At 33.3% G+C, this 17,631-nt stretch overlaps 1 protein-coding gene across 1 annotated transcript; it reads right to left on the bottom strand.

The window, feature by feature from the left end:
• Positions 1–9,484: 9,484 nt before the first annotated feature.
• Positions 9,485–14,028, bottom strand: LOC132551622 (ankyrin repeat domain-containing protein 40-like). Its single transcript, XM_060215798.1, has 4 exons — positions 13,901–14,028; positions 12,582–12,730; positions 11,767–11,943; positions 9,485–10,318 (listed from the first exon to the last, which is right to left on the bottom strand). The coding sequence occupies exons 1-4, from the start codon at positions 14,026–14,028 to the stop codon at positions 9,996–9,998; spliced, it is 777 nt and encodes a 258-aa protein (XP_060071781.1). The 3' UTR covers positions 9,485–9,995.
• Between the last annotated feature and the right edge of the window lie 3,603 nt (positions 14,029–17,631).

The following is a 17,631-nucleotide window of genomic DNA, read 5'->3' as shown; positions in this document are numbered from 1 at the left end:
TTGCAGATGTTGTTAAATAAAATTTAAGATTTTACAAAAATGTTGTTTTAAGTTCAGAATTAGGAAAATAATCATGCTAATGGGAGGGCAAACCCCAAAACGGTGGGCTATTCAAATCACCCTTTCTTGTGGTATATCAAAGTTTCTCGTCGGTCCATCTGTCTGTAAACAATTTTTGTTATCGCTATTTTAGAAGCACTTGACTGATTTCTATCAAATTTCATGTCGTTTCCCTTTCTATTTTTTGACTTCATAAAACGAGACTGCTGACAGTCACCTGAGATTTTTTTTTTTTTTTTATTTTTTTATTTTTCAAGAGTTTTTAATGTACATAACAATTACATCAACAAAACATCATCAAACATACAACATACGATATGCTCACTCACACATCACCATAATCTTGATTAAGTTGTATCATCATCATCATCATCATCATCATCATCATCATCACCACCATCATCGCCTGGCATTTTCATCAACACCCTTACTAACATCACAACACTACCCTTACACACCCACTCCTACACATACATCAATACTACACATAAAGATAAAGAGGAGAGAAAAAGAGAGAGAGAGAGAGAGAGAGAGAGAGAGAGAGAGAGGAGGGGGGAGAGGTGATCTGGGTTAGTAAAAATTGCAATAATCAGCGAAACAATAGGGACTCGAGTATAAAGAAAAATACCTGGTAAATAAATAAATAAATAAATACTATAAGGGTAAGCAAGGGGCCTGCTATACTGTAAAGACAGAGAATACTAAAATACGGTAAAACATACATGACAGTAAATGTATTTAAAGTTAAGAATTGGCCAATTCCAATAATTTTCTCCATTTTCTCCATTCCTCATTAAAACTTAACTGTGCCTGTTCACCTTTACTATTGGCAATATATTTCTGAAAGGTATAAAATTCCCTGACTGAATAAATAAGACTATATACACTTAAGGCTTTGTGTTGACATCTTGCCTTATATATGTAATATTTAATGATAATTAAGATTTCATTGTCAAGTTTGCTACTGATTAACTGATTTTTATTAGCAATGAAACCAAACAGAAAACTTATTTTATTGAAGGAAAATGGAATAAAAAGAGCCTCCAGCAAAACTTCTACACTTTCTAAAAATTTTTGAACTTCTGGACATTCCCACATAATATGAATAATTGTCTCCTTTTCTAAGTTACAGAATGTACAGTGTGGGTTATTCAGTAGTCGAATTTTAAACATGTATAAATTTGTTGTTAAGATGTGTTGAACCACTCTGTACTGAAACCATTGAAGTTTTGTATTTTTTGTTGCACGAAAACAATTTTTATAAATATCCCTCCAATTTAGAACATCAAATTCTAATATTTCTTCCCATCTTTTCCTCCCAGTAGAAATTATATCGTTTTTTACTAAAAGATTATATATATCTTTTGACCCATTTCCTTTTTTTACAAAACACTCAATACTACTTGGAATGGTTGGAAAAACTTGAGAGGTACATGTTCTTACAAAGTCAGATCTAGCTAAATATGACTTAACCACAGAGACTACACCATGGTATTCAAGGAAATTTGAATTTACATTATAAATTTGCTTAAAATCTTGAAAAGTGTAGAAAGTGCCAGTAGAAAAATCTTTGAATAAATCATTAACTATCATCACTCCCTTATCATACCATGTCTTGTAGAATATACTTGTCTTCCCTATCAACAAATCTTTATTATACCATAAAGGAGTTTTCCAAATATTTTTCTTAACATATTCTACCCCCACCCTTTCACTGAACCTCAACAGGGCTTTGAAAACATCACTCCAGAAATTATTTCTACAGATATTACAACATTTCTGAATGTAATCACTTCCACAGGAAGATAGCATATGTAGGTCAATATATGTTTGAAGAATTGCTTGCCATTTAGCAGATTTCTGGTGTAATCTTCTAATCCAGCCTAATTTCAGACTATCTATAAACAACTTTATATCTACCATTTTAAGTCCACCGTTATCAAAATTCTGGGTAACAATATCTCTCTTTACCTTGTCAGTTTTACTGTTCCATAAAAAGCTAAAAAGGATGGAATTGAGCTTATTCAAGAACTGGTTGTCTGGGTTTGGCAAAGACATAAATAAATGGTTAAACTGTGATATCATTAAAGATTTAATAAGATGAATTTTCCCAATTGGAGTCAGTGATCTCCTATTCCACATCTTAATGATAGATTTCAATTTAATTAATTTTTTATCATAGTTTAATTTTGGAATTTCATGAAGATTGACACTGAATTCAATTCCAAGAAGCGTGAATTTGACCTTTCCCCACTGTAATTTCAAGTCAGGTAACAAAGTATCTTCACTATATTTTTTACTTCCTATCCAGATCACTTGTGTTTTGTCAATATTTAGATTCAAACCAGAGAATTTTGCGAAAGCATTCAATTCTAAAATAGATTCTTTTAATGATATTTCAGAGCCATCTAATATAAGAGAGGTGTCGTCTGCATATTGTGAGATAAGAATTGGAATATTACTGATGTTTATACCCTTAATGTTTTTGTTATGTTTTAGTTTAATGGCCAAAATTTCAACACAGAGAATAAAGATATATGGCGCGATTGGATCACCTTGTCGACAGCCCCTTCTTATATTGATGGATGAAGATACATTACCACCTTGATTAACAAAAGCACTGACATTAGTATGAAAAACTTTTATCCATTTACGAATATCTGGACCAAAATTAAAGAATTTGAAAACCTTGTCAATAAATTTCCATGAAACGGAATCAAATGCTTTCTCAAAATCTATCATTAACAGCATTCCGGGAATATTTTTTTCCTCTACATGTTGCATAATGTCATATATTAATCTTGTGTTCTCCCCAATATAACGACCTGAGATAAAACCTGACTGATCCTCACTAATTAATGTGTCTAAAACTTTCTTAATTCTTCTAGCTATGGTTCCTGATGCAATTTTATATACTATATTCAACAATGTAATTGGTCGCCAATTCTTAAGAAATTGTCTAGACTTATCTCCCTTTGGAATACATACTATAACCCCCTGCCTTTGTGTTACCGATAACCTCCCTTTTTCATAACCCAAATTAATAGACCTTAAAATGAACCCCCCAAGATATTTCCAAAAACATTTAAAAAACTCGACAGTAAAACCATCCGTACCTGGGCTTTTATTATTTTTCATACACTTCAAAGTAATTGTTGCTTCCTCCAAAGTAATTTGCCCTTCTAAACTTTCTGAAACAGCGTTGTCTAATTTCAAAACATTACAACTATTTAAGAGATCATTTAAATTGACATCTTCTACACTTCTATTATCATCATATAATTTTTTGTAAAATGACCGTACTTCTTCAAGAATTTCATCTTGTCCAGTTAATGTGCCCTTATCCTCTGTTTCTAACTTGGGTATAATTTTGGAGGTAAAATTTCTGTTTTCTAGATTGAAAAAATATTTTGTTGGTTTTTCTCCTTCCTCTTGCCATCTCGCTCTAGATCTAACAATGCTACCTTTAATCCTATCTAATCTTATTTTTTCTAATTCCTTGTTCAAATGCTCTAATTTCTCTGTATCTACATGGTCTTGATCTTCAATGTTTTGTATTTCATTTCTTATACTTTTTTCAGCCATATTTTGTTGTTTTTTTCTGTGAGATGAATATGAAATTGTTTTGCCCCTGATTTCCATCAATAAAGTTTCTAGAAAAAGCTGGTCATCAATCATGAACTGTAAGTCTGTATCTGGGATATTCTCTATATTATTATGATTATAAATAGGAAGACAATATTGTGTTTTTATTTCCAAGATGGTCTGTTTTATTAGTTTTAAATAATCTTCATCATACAATAAAGAAGAATTGAATTTCCAAAATCCTCTACCACGTTTAAATTCATTAAATTTTAGATTAAGAAATGGAAAAGAGTGGTCTGATCTGTAACTCGGCTCAATGCAAGACTTATTTACACTAGATAATAAGTTTTCAGAGATAAGAAAAAAATCTAACCTTGATTGCTTCTGAGGATTTTTTTTCCTCCATGTGTATCTTTTACTATCTGGATTTACTTCCCTATAAATATCTACTAAAGAATAATTTTCAATGATTTCTAAAACCTTTTCTCTGGCCTTTGAATTATTAATATTTTTATAACTACTATCATAATCAAGATCCGGATTAAGAACTAAATTAAAATCACCACAAACAATATATTTGTCATTCCCAAATTCATCTAATGTATTAATTAAAGTATCATAAAAAAGTGGCGAGTCAGTGTTTGGACCATACAGTGTAATAAGTGTAATATCTGACCCCTCCATAACAATATCTAATGCTAAAAAATTTCCCGATTGGTCCTTCTTTTCCCTCTTAACCTTATATTCACCTGAGATTTTGACAATGAAAGTTTGCTATCACTATTTCCTGAGAAGTAGTGGATGGATCATTGCAAAAATTCCATTTGGAGGTTTCCTTTGATCCTAAGTTGTGCACGTTTGATTTTTGAATTAGAAAAAAAACCAACATATAAGACCAGTTGGCAACCATCTTGGATATTGACATAAATGGCAGGGGGTAACTCTATGTTGTTTTAAAATTATTTAATTTTTGTAATTTTTTTGTATTTTGTAAATGTTCCTAAAATTATATTAAGTGTTATATCTCAGATAAAATAAAAGTGAGGAGGGTTGGGTGTTAATCGATAAACAGTGAAAAAAACTTATCTACTCGGGTATGCCTTTGTTTCCAGAGGATATTTCAACACTGATGTATGTCTCTGATTCAAAACGTCCACGATACTGTTTAGTCCTGTGCATTGAAAGTAAAATATAGGCAGCTTATAATCTTAAGGAAATAATAACTATGGCTGGTCAACACAAAGGTCAAATTCATCATTTATTATACTACAGTTCACTTGTGACATTGCACACATAATCAGGTGTAGTAGGATTTAGCATAGCAGCAGGGATATACAAGTGCAACAACAAAGCAACAGAAATACACATAAAAAACAAAACAATAGTTGATGTATACATTCACACTCTCAAATATTTTAATTTAGTGAATTAAGCAAATAAATATATGTGATGAGAACACAGGTGAATCTTGGTGCTTTGATCTTCATTTGTTCTGTTGACTTTTCCCTCTTCTTTTCTCTTCTTTCTGTGCCTGTCAGCAATTTTATTTTTTCTAATCAGTAAAAAAAAATCAAAATGGCACAACTATCAACTAAATGAAACCAACATATGAAATTTGAAAGATATGGAAAAGAACCATCCAGTCTTCAGGAAATAGCAATAAACTACTACCATTGTCACAAATCAAAGATGACTGTCCGCTAATTTTGCTTTTTTGATCAATCCAAAGCTGAAAGTCAACTGGACCAAGATGAATCTTAATTTAAAATTGAAAAAAATATCCATCTAGTACTTTCTAAGAATAAGTCATAAGACGAATTACTCATGGCTGACAATAGACCATGGACTGACCACAGGTGCAGGGCTGGGATTAAGGACAATACTGTGCTGACATGGATGTGTCCTCATAAAAACTTTTAAACCCATTCACTGTAGAAAGTTCGCAGTGCACCTCCCACCCAAGTTAGAGTGAGGTAGCCACTGCTTACTATAAAAAGACCCAACTTCAAAATGACTTTGGCTGATCACAGAATGATACAATCCTGCAAACATCCAAAACAACCAATGAGATGGCAAATAAAACTGGTAGCAAATGTTTGTATGTATGACCTTTAAATGCTATCACTGATAAGCATTTCTGGAAGGTATTTCTTCATGTTTGAACTATGTAAATTTTCTGTCAGATTAAATATCTGAAAGAAGACAGTAAAGAGAACGAAACGTTTTAAATGACGTCAAAAATAAATAAAGAATATTGATTTTGATTTCAATTTGGATTTCTCAAACATCCTAAAATATTTCTGTCAATGTAAAATAACTTCTGGAAGTCAGTATCATAATTCTTCATATTGCATATAATAAAGACTGCATCAACAAAATTTTACAATGACAGGAAAACTGAAAACAGCAAAAAATATATAGCATATACAAATTAACATACTTTAAACAAATGAACGTGACAAAATACTTTTTGAAATAGTGTAGCACATCACATTTCATAACTTAATGAGATTATTTACAAGACCATGAAGAAAGAAACAAACTTTGACAACATAACACATTGTCTTGTCAAAAATGTACTTGTCCTCTTCTTCATTATAGTAATAACATAATAACAATCCTTGTCTGTTCCAACCCTACATGGAATACGTTCTTATCAATCAGTCTAAATAGTCCCCCTCCCACCATACATTTTCAACCCATAATACATGTCCCCCTCCCACCATACATTGTCAAGTCATAATACATATCCCCTCCCGCCAAACATTTTCAACCCATAACACATGTCCCCTCCCACCATACATTGTCAAGTCATAATACATGTCCCCTCCCACCATACATTTCAACTCATAACACATGTCCTCTCTCATCATATATTTTCAAGCCATAATAAATATGCCCCTCCCATCCTACATTGTCAAGTCATAACACGTCCCCTCCAACCATACATTGTCAAGTCATAATACATATCTCCTCACACCATACATTTCAATCCATAACACATGTCCTCTCTCATCATATATTTTCAAGCCATAATAAATATGCCCCTCCCACCATACATTTTCAACCCATAATACATGTCCCCCTCCCACCATACATTGTCAAGTCATAATACATGTCCCCTCCCACCATACATTTCAACTCATAACACATGTCCTCTCTCATCATATATTTTCAACCCATAATAAATGTCCCCCTCCCACCATACATTTTCAACCCATAACACATGTCACCTCCCACCATATATTGTCAAGTCATAATACACGTCCCCTCCCACCATACATTGTCAAGTCATAATACATATCTCCTCCCACCATACATTTCAATCCATAACACATGTCCTCTCTCATCATATATTTTCAACCCATAATAAATGTCACCCTCCCACCATACATTTTCAACCCATAATACATGTCACCTCCCACCATATATTGTCAAGTCATAATACACGTCCCCTCCCACCATACATTGTCAAGTCATAATACATATCTCCTCCCACCATACATTTCAACTCATAACACATGTCCTCTCTCATCATATATTTTCAACCCATAATAAATATGCCCCTCCCATCATACATTGTCAAGTCATAACACGTCCCCTCCAACCATACATTGTCAAGTCATAATACATATCTCCTCCCACCATACATTTCAATCCATAACACATGTCCTCTCTCATCATATATTTTCAACCCATAATAAATGTCCCCCTCCCACCATACATTTTCAACCCATAACACATGTCACCTCCCACCATATATTGTCAAGTCATAATACATGTCCCCTCCCACCATACATTGTAAAGTCATAATGCATATTCCCTCCCACCATACATTTCAACCCATAACACATTTCCTCTCTCACCATACATTGTCAAGACGTAATACATGTCCCCTCCCACCAAAAATTGTATAGTCATAATACATATTCCTTCATACCACATACTGTGTCCCCTACCACAAAACACTGCATCGCCTCTCCTACAGAAAAGACATTCTCTAATCAAAGATCTATTACATGTCTCTTACCATGAAACCTATAATTAGTCATAAGAATGTTTCTTTCTATTAAACTTCCCTCCACTTCTGAAATATTTGAAAACATTACATGTTCTCTGCCATGAAAAAAATGTTTGATAAGTGATAACACAAATGCCATTATATTCTGTAAATTTATGCAAAATGCCATGACATGCTGTCCAGTAATCACAAATATGCTTCTCGCAATATTCCCCACCATGACAAAATGTTCATTTTCACAACCATTTCACACACAAACACAAGTTAATTCTAACTTCTGACTAATAAATTTCAAGGTGTAAAAGGCCAACAGTGTTGATGTAAAAAATGTAAGAAATTAATGCAGAAAATGAATTGGTAAAGAACTGTACGAAATAAAGTGTTCAGAAAACAAAATGTATAACTATTTAAAAATTAGTCATCATATATAAACTGTAGTTAAATCTAGTCTTAAGAGAAGAAAGAAACTGTCTCTAAAAACATTATAACAAAAGAGGTCAACCATAGACATGAGGCCTAAGGAAAATATTTACAGTGATGTATCTGCAAATTGTCAATAGGGGCTGGCAAGGAAAGAATATTACTTTGAACAGAGGCAATAAGACCCTCACTACTCAAAACATGTGAAATAGTCCAGAAGGGTTCTTTAAGTATATTTTATGCATTACAACATTTAAAGAAAATAAACATGAATTAAATTCAAGTTTGCTTCAGCGTACTGTAAAATGATCAATTTACACAAGTTGTTATTCAAACAATTTTATATATGAAAATCATACAAGATGTATAAACAGTTAGTTAATATCAACTCTATGCAAATAAATGAATAATAATGCATATCACAATTTATAGAATCTAGATAATTTCATGAGATAGCTCTTATCAAAAGAGATTATGATCCAAAAAATCAAAAGACCTTTTTAATACAATACTGTAAACATACATCTTTTTATCATAACTGATATATCAAATGCACCACACTGCTAAATTTGGAGTCTGAAATGTTAAATAAAGTTAACATTAAAAATAATTAAAATAAAAAAAAAAAAAAAAAATCTACAAGACCAAGGATTAATTGTTCAACTACCATGCTTCATATTTGCTGTCATCCTTCTTGGTGATGAAAAATTCATCTTAATTTCAGTTAACTAATACATTAACTAATATATACATGCATGTAGCCTTAACCTCCAACCTTTTACTGAAATTTGGATAAAAATATATGTTAACATTTAAAACCTTCTATATGTCATAAAGATAGGTACATATAGTACATTATAATACCGTGTTGATATGGATTTATATTTCTTAAAAAAAAAAGATTATAGACAGACATAATATTTCAAAGTTTAGCTTCATAAATGTTTCATCATTTGGAAAAATTGAAAATTCAATGTATCAAAACCATGACTTATTTGAAATATTTGAAAAATTAGAAATCTAATAAACAGTACCATCACTTCAGTCTTTGTTTTCTCTGATGTCATAATGCAATTCTGTTGTGATGTCATAAAAGAAAGAATACCTATTGGAAGCATGCAGTTAATTACAACAATGCTTAACATAAAAGTTTGAATGTTTTGTTTATATCAAGTTCAATATAAACCATTGATGAAACTCAATGAATGGTGCCCAAAACAAAAATAGAATCCTGGGGACAGATCAATTCAATTTTATTGGAAAAGTTCTAAAATATATATTGTTAGAAAATTTAGCATAACAAATCTTTACTAATGTTACATTATAAGTCAGAGTGAAAATGATAAAAAGATACTTTGTAATACAATTTATCATTCTATTAAATAGCTAAGCAGAAAAAGATATTGTTTTTTTTTCTTATTTTACAGAAATAAAATCATTTGTTTAAGCAAATACAAGCAGTTTTATTTTCACATTATGGCACAAAATGATTAATGCAAATACATGTATTTGATTTCATGACACTTTTGATTCAAAGGGACATATTTTTCTTATCATATGTTTTAAAAGTTAATGACTTCACTTATTAAAATTAATAAGATTAAGACAGAAACAATGCACACCTGTTTCCTATTTGATATGATAAACCTTGTGATTATTTCAACACCCTTTGACATCAATTCAGATTAATGAGTCAAAACTACATTTATATGGGCTGTTTCAATATTTTCATATAAGTCTAAATTAATCTATGAAAGAAGAAAATATAAATGATTTTAAATGCCATAAATCACAAGTTTTTGAACATGTTACTCTCAGATCAGATCATTTCTTGTGAGACTGTTTAAAACTTCGTCAGCTTTCCATTGGGCATCATCATAAACTGTTATATAGAAATTTAACAATGATATCAATATAATATTTGTTCATTGCGTACTCCATTGTTCATTCCAGGTCCTGAAAGGCCACTGTAGTTCCGAGATGAACTGCTCATTGCTCTATTGGTCAGCACTAACTCCAATTCTTGGAAATCCCGCATTCGGCGAACGTCTTTGTCCTTTCTTACAATTGTATCAGGTAGTTTCCTGATTTTTTGTACCGATCTTCGATCAACACCAAGTTCTCTGCACATGAGATTCAGTAAAGATTCAAAACCCAGATTTGACCTTTCAAGTTCCACTTCAAGAAAGTCTCGCTCATCTGAATTTGCCAGTCTTATCTTCAGCACAATTTCTGAAACAGAAAACAGTAAACCACAGCTAAAATAATGTATAGATATACATGTTCAATATCACTTGTTACACAATGGTGTAAGTCAACAAACTTTCACTGTTTGTGTCCTTTGTTTGCTTAACATTATCTAGCAATAAACACAGGCCTAGTTAGTGATAAGCCTAACAATATCTACTGCTGTTCAGTTGTATTACAAACAAATGTTATTTCACTGTCCTACAATAAACCATCACTCGGATTTTAAGTTTAAATTTGTATGTTGGCCCCCTAGGCTTATCACAAAGTTTGTAAAGATACATAGTAACCAATCTTCTACAATTAGCATGATGCTACTTGAAGACGAACATGACACTGAAAGCCAAGCTTTAACTGATAGTACTGTAGTTTCAAATTTTCAATTTGGCTTATCCTGATTAGCATAATAATGTTAATTAATAATTTTTATTCAAAATCACATTGCACTGGTGACAAATGTAATTAAATGGTGCTGTGCAATACTTAATCCAAACCCCCCTCTGTTGTGAAAAAAAATTGAACAAAAGATAGGAGGGGAATTGAATTGTAAACATTCCCCCATTCAATGTGATGTCAGTAATTTCTTTGCTTTGAATATGATTAATTCAAATGCAAAGTTTACATTTTGTTTATACACTTTTTCACACAAAAGTTCACATTGTAGAAAAAATACCAGAGAGCAGGAATTATGTTTATCAGACACATGATAATGGTGTTGTTTATACATATACATAGACCAACAACTGCTACATCAAAGGCAATCAATTTTATCAACCTGAAAAGTATTTATAGAGGATACAAGGTCAGTATCTGAAAATATATGCTGTTCTTTATTGAGAGGGAGGAAGACAGACGTGGCAAGCCTTCGGTGAGCCACTTTTGTTTTTATGTCTCCTGGCAAAATTCAGTTTTACTTTTTGAGCCCTGACCATGCATTCTTAATTATACTGCGGCATTGAATGACAATGCAGAGTAGTGAAACTTGAATAGTTTGTTGTTGAATATGTGTTTGATATTAATGTTACAATTAATTAATCAAGATAACTTACACCCAAATAACTACTCTGCACAGGAAGATATTTCCAAATTCCAATGGATTTCATAGCAATTTTATGAATTTTCATAAATAGATTTATCTGTTACAACAAATCAAATCGATGATAAATAAATTGCCAAAAAAGTATTTCCAGTGAATTAATGCACATGCAAAATCACAACAGTTCTTCCATCACTGTTGAATATACTAAAAACATATGGTATATATGAATGTATAAAGTAGAATACAGTAACACTGACCAGAACGTCCTGACATAAAACCAATGTCTTATTGATAGCATATAATTTGGTTCCAGGAGAATCATAAGATTTCGCCATCAATTATAAGTAAGGATCAGTCAAAAACTACCTCCACGACTAAAAGTAAAATTCTGTACCATTTTCATCCAAACTGTTGTGTTGGTGGGGTCTTGATGCTGATTCTACAGTGGAAGTTGTTTGACCAGCTGATGTACCACCTCCGTAGCCAGGTTGTGTGTAAGGGAAGGGTGGATTAGCCAAATATCCTGGGGTGATTGGCAATTTAGATTGCTTTACCTCTGCTGTATCACCTGCTAATTACAGGAAGAAAATTTGATGATTCAAAACATGTTGTCTGACTTGACATATGCTAGTTAACATCAATTCGTAATCCTGCAATAATTATAAGAAATGCTGTGGAAATTCTTTTTTTCCATAATTAAGGTTTTGAGACAATGCTTTTACTTTGTTACCTTCTTGAAATCTAGCTACAAAAGATAAATAATAATTTACATATAGACATTAATTATGAATATTTAGGTTGGAGAATTGTCCTTGATATTATACAAGAGAACTGTCCCTTGTACCAAGGTGATAGAAAAAAACAAGGCATATAAAACAAAGCTAAAATACCAAATGTTTTGTAGTACTTGTAAATTAATCACAATATTTTTGAAAATACAGCAAAATCATAAAATGTCTTTCATGTCAATTATAAATTTTAAATGCAAATGATTATCAATTAGAATTATATCACAACAGCTGTTCCTGGTACATAATTTATGTCCTTAACATTAAATAACATTTCATAAAAAATGCAGTAAGCAGTTTATCCTCAGAATTGATTTTGACACTTGACATTTTATCAAGACAATATAGTCAGTAAGGTCAAATTTTGAAAATCAGCTTCTGCATCTGTTGAAGTAAACATGTGTCCAGGTAGTTCTTTTACCTCCAAGCATTTCTCTGATATCAGCATCACTTGAAAGATTAGCTGGGTATTCCCCTTCTTTGTTGGGTAGGTTGGGGTTAGCTCCCTTGGTGAGTAAATAGGCTACAACTGTCCGTTGATTACGCTTAGATGCCCAGTGTAGTGCAGTCCTGTAAAGTAGACAGATATTTTCATAATATCTACCATGACAAGAAGAAGTGCATGATATGCATTCTTAATCTTCTAAATTCAATATTCAAACAAAGTTGTGCGATTCATTTTTAGATCATGAGAGCTTTTATGCTTGGAATTGTAACTAATATGGATCATGCCCTTTTCATTACCTTTTCCTAAGGTTATCTGGTTGTTCCAGTGACTAAAACAGACCATTTCACTTTTTCAATATACAAGGTTAGGATTAAGGAATATTAACTTATTCATGCATGCTCTGAATATTAACACCTGGAGGTTGGATGACAAATTGTACCTGCTGCCTTGATTGACTATTGCAAGAACTTGAGACACAACTTAACTGAGTATCTTTATCTTTTCTAGACCTCAAAACGGTCTATTTTCCTTCCCAATGTCTCTACTGATTTTCAGGAAGTGAGGAAGATTATGGAGTTTTCCCCAAAGTCATAATAAACCAAAGACATCTACACTGTACTCTATGCTTGAGCTCCCTGTATTTGATTCAGCGATGAATGACATAATAAGCCTGGTGTCAGTATACTGTGAATTTGTGGGTCATAATAGAGTACGTTGTCCTGACATTTCAGCATAATGACAGTACAAAAACACACATCAGTCATGCATTATGAAGTGAAATGAGAGATATGGTTTTGATATGATTGTCCTTCTCATATCAAGGTTACTGGTTGTGTATATATTGTAAGGAAATAGCAAAAGAAGCTTGTTCATTTGTTAACATATTGTACAGAAATCGCTGAAATAATGAAATTCTGTCACAGTGACAGCACACTGTTAACAAAGCTATACACAAATCAGATTTACAGAATAAGCTACAATTTATATTTTTCTCCAGAACGGTAGCTAAATATATGAAAAAGAAAGCTTACTGTAGTCAGCTTTCTACTGTAATCATACTACTATAATACAATAACTAGCCTACAATAGGCTAATAGTCAGATTTCTATGGTAAAGTACTGTAGTCAAATTTCAACTATCGGCTACCGTTGTCAGAATTCAGCCAAATGGGTTCGATTGTTAACAAAGACAATGACGAATTATAATTAATTTTACATTAAAATATTTTGTTGGCTACATCAAACGCTTATGTTAGACGTTTTTCCGACATAGCCAGTTTAAATAAGTCCTACCATCCATTCATTCGATTTTGTGCATTGACATCTGTATTCTGTATCTCTAACAGTTTTCTGATAGATTCGATATCTCCAGTGCATGCACACTCCCGTAATTTCTCTTCAAATTCAATTGACGCGTCCATACCGCCTGACTTTTCAAACCGGAAATGTGTGTCTGCTTTTGGGGGAAGACTATACTATGAGTGTGTTTGAAAAGCGGGATAACAGAATCCGGAATACGTAAACGTCACTCAACACGACTATTCCCCACGCTCGTCAGACGAGGGGCCGTAATGGTTGATACATCGCTCGTTGACGAAATTAATTAATGGTCAGCTTCTCCTAGATCAATGAAATAAGTAAATTCCCATTCTACTTGTAATTGAACATTTTATACGATATCATGTTGAAATGACTGAACTATTGTCACTCAATGTGACATTACCAGGCTTGCAGTAGATTGACCAAGCTTTTCACAAAGCGGATGTCGTTGATAAGCAGAAGATGCTTACACTTTCGGAACACCTGGGTCCGTATTCATTTTTGTGCTCAAGCAGACTTTTTCTATAATTCGCCTAAATCAGAAAATAATACAAATATCAAATATAAACATTGAATATAACGCTGATTTGAATTCCTTTCATAATTTATTTCAAATCATTGGCAAAATCAGTCTTATTTACTTATTTTTAAATTTAACAAGACATAAAAAATCATGCTTGAACATGAGAACGGTTTCATGAATACAGACCCTGGTTTTATTCTCCTTTTCCCAGGATTCTTCGTGTTCTTTGTTCGAATTTTGCGCTGGTTTTCTTTTTATTATAATTATGTTAACGTGTTAGTAATTTCTTTTTGTATTTAAGAAGTACTTTTTCATACATTTCACGTTAAAGGCTAGTATATATAGTATACCGTTACAATAAGGAATAATCTGACAAAATGCAAAATAATTTCTTAAAGCGTATTTTTTTCTATGATACACTGCTTAAATGCACAAAAAGTCCCAACGAGTTGGAGAAGGGGAAAAGGTGAAAAATCGTCTCCAAAGACGACACCGTCCACTGAGCAATACAGATATGAAAATATCAACCGAGACATTGTTCATACTCCTTGTCAATGTTCCAACCTCATAATACTTTAACAGCGCTAGCTCTTTTATATTTGTACAGATGACATAACAATTGTTAGAAAGTTGGCACAACAGTTTATCTCCATTTAGGCCTCCAATACAAATAATGTGGTCCATTAAAAAAAAACTAACAGCAATCGCCTGTTGTGTTCAAGCAAATTATGAGTAAAAATTGCTAAGAATTATACAAAGTCCATTTTACCTCTTTCATGCTCCACAGAAATGAATACACTGTACTTTTTGCAGTAAACAGATCCTGCTTGATCAAGCACTGCAATTGTTTGCTCACAAACTTTGAGGTGAAGTTGAACGATGTAAGTATTATATATTATACGCCAGTGTTTGTTCTAATCTACGTAATGTAGATATAACATTGTCTATGAAGCATCTGTATCTATTCCATTGTCATCCAGTACAATTGAATTGGAACAACTAACTCCTAGGCATTCTGTACAGCTGACGGAACAATCAAGGCCGTGTTTGCGCCATGCGCATCTTTTTGTATCACAACCTTGTTTACAGGTACACCGAATGACCTTGAGCAAATACTGTGGGGCAGGTGGAAGTGATGAGCGGATTGTTGTCAATCTATCACCTTTCAATTGCCATCTCCATTCCTCTGGTTTGATTGAGCTCTGTCCGTGGACCCATTCTTGTACCTGCAGGTACACGCTTTATGTATGGAAGGTTACGGCATCTATTGTTGGCGGAATCGAGCGTACATGCACACTTGTTGTAGATGTAGCTGTCTTTTGAATAAAGCGACGATATCGCGTGCAATCCAGATATTCACTATAATTATGACTATCGACACGTCCACCATGAAGCGCTTTGATCAGTTCCTCGCCAGACTTAGTAAATTTTTCCTCGCAAACATTGTTTCTTTAAAACACATAGTATAAAGACAGAAGATATGGGCAAAATGATATCTTCTGCAGTGCGGCAGCTTTTTCAATAACGGGTAAGACTTTGGACAGTTGCTGGCCCAAAACTCGCCTTGTTTGTTTGATGTTCCAGATTTTGGTTTTACCCTTTGACGTCCTTTGTTGGTATCAGCGTGGTATAACAGAAGGACAAGAAGATCTGTATCTTCGCCGATGACGACTACATTTTTTGAGAAAGAACGCCTAACACCAGTAAGCACTATTAATTTGTCTGCATCGCCTTCTGAGTGAATTCTTTCAACTCCAATTCCAGCAAACTTCTCTCCAAGAAGTTCAGAAAATCTTGTTTATTTTCTTCGTTTGAAAGAAAACATTCTTTCTTTATTCGACAAGGCATGTCGTCTGTGAAATGTACCCTCTGGCTTGCAACACCTTTTGAGCGCTTCAGATGTGTGACTTTTTTCGTAGATGGTTTGTTTCCTTTTCCATATCCCTCAAACACGATCATGGATTCATTGTATCTTCTACGAACATATTCCAGGTAACTCTGACAAATTGCAGATAACGTATCTCCTCTTGACCACGGAATGCGTTGAAGTAACGACCCACTATCGAGGACGAATAACTGAGCAGACAGCAGTTTCCTCTACACCACAGATGCCCATTTCACATATCGCGTCTGCAAGTTGTGGTTTATTCGCTCCTCTTGGGAATCCATCATCATCGAACAATGAGGATGGTACTCTGCTGAGTTCGTATGAGAAGATCGTGGAAGCCTCTAATCCTGTAATCATCTTTGCTGCCGCTATAAGCCACCGAAACCGAAGCTGGGGATCCACTTGCACGATGTCGTTGTCGATCTTTACCCCCACTCTGGTATCCATGCTTGTAATTTGAAGAGACTTCTTGAAGATGAAGTCACGTATTTTCTGTTCTTTCATTGGTGATATGATCTAGTCACCTACTGCTCTTATTTCATCTGGATTAACTCCCTTTGAAACTACTACACCTGTTTCGATATTTCGAAGTGTTGCGTCATCAAAACGACTTATATTAAATATATTTTGATCCAGTTTAATTAAAATGTCATTCAATTTTGTGTTTATGCATTAATGTTCATTAGAACAACGACTTTACGTACAGGTAGTGTTATTTTCTTTTGACATAGTGCTCAAGCGACAATACTAGGCCGTAGCAGACGATTTTTTTCAATTAGCAATTTGAAAGCAATATTCGTCTTTTTAGAATAATAACTACCAAACAAACACAACAAAAGGGCATATTTACACTTACCACGTGTTTGCCGGGATTCTGTCATTTTTATGCGTCAGGTACAAGCATCGTCGCAACCGGATGTGCTCTGTTTTGCTTGTATGGAGGACCGTACGCGCTATATGAAATCGCCGAAAATTGGCAATGTTTGACAATGAATTAAACAACTTTCCCACATTTCGATTCTTTTGGACCTTTGGCACATAATTAATAAACATTCAATCTTTGAATTACAACAGGAATGATTTCAATTTTGCCTGATTAAAACATGTGACTGGACTAACATACACTTTCATCCGGCATCATGCGTTGTGTGCCCGTAAACAATTTAACATTTTCGACTTCTTCTCAAAAACTCATGATCCGATTTCAATGAAATTTCGCAGAAATTTCCCTGACTTAAGATGAACCAAAATTGTGAATTATACATTCTCCACTCACCCTTGCATTTTTTAGCA

The sequence above is a fragment of the Ylistrum balloti genome, unplaced genomic scaffold (genome assembly GCF_031769215.1).
Source record: "Ylistrum balloti isolate Yb309-2 unplaced genomic scaffold, AGI_CSIRO_Ybal_v1 Utg370208, whole genome shotgun sequence".
Classification (NCBI taxonomy): Eukaryota; Metazoa; Mollusca; class Bivalvia; order Pectinida; family Pectinidae; genus Ylistrum; species Ylistrum balloti.
The sequence above is the reverse complement of the archived record's forward strand: the minus strand, read 5'-3'. Positions and strand labels throughout refer to the sequence as shown.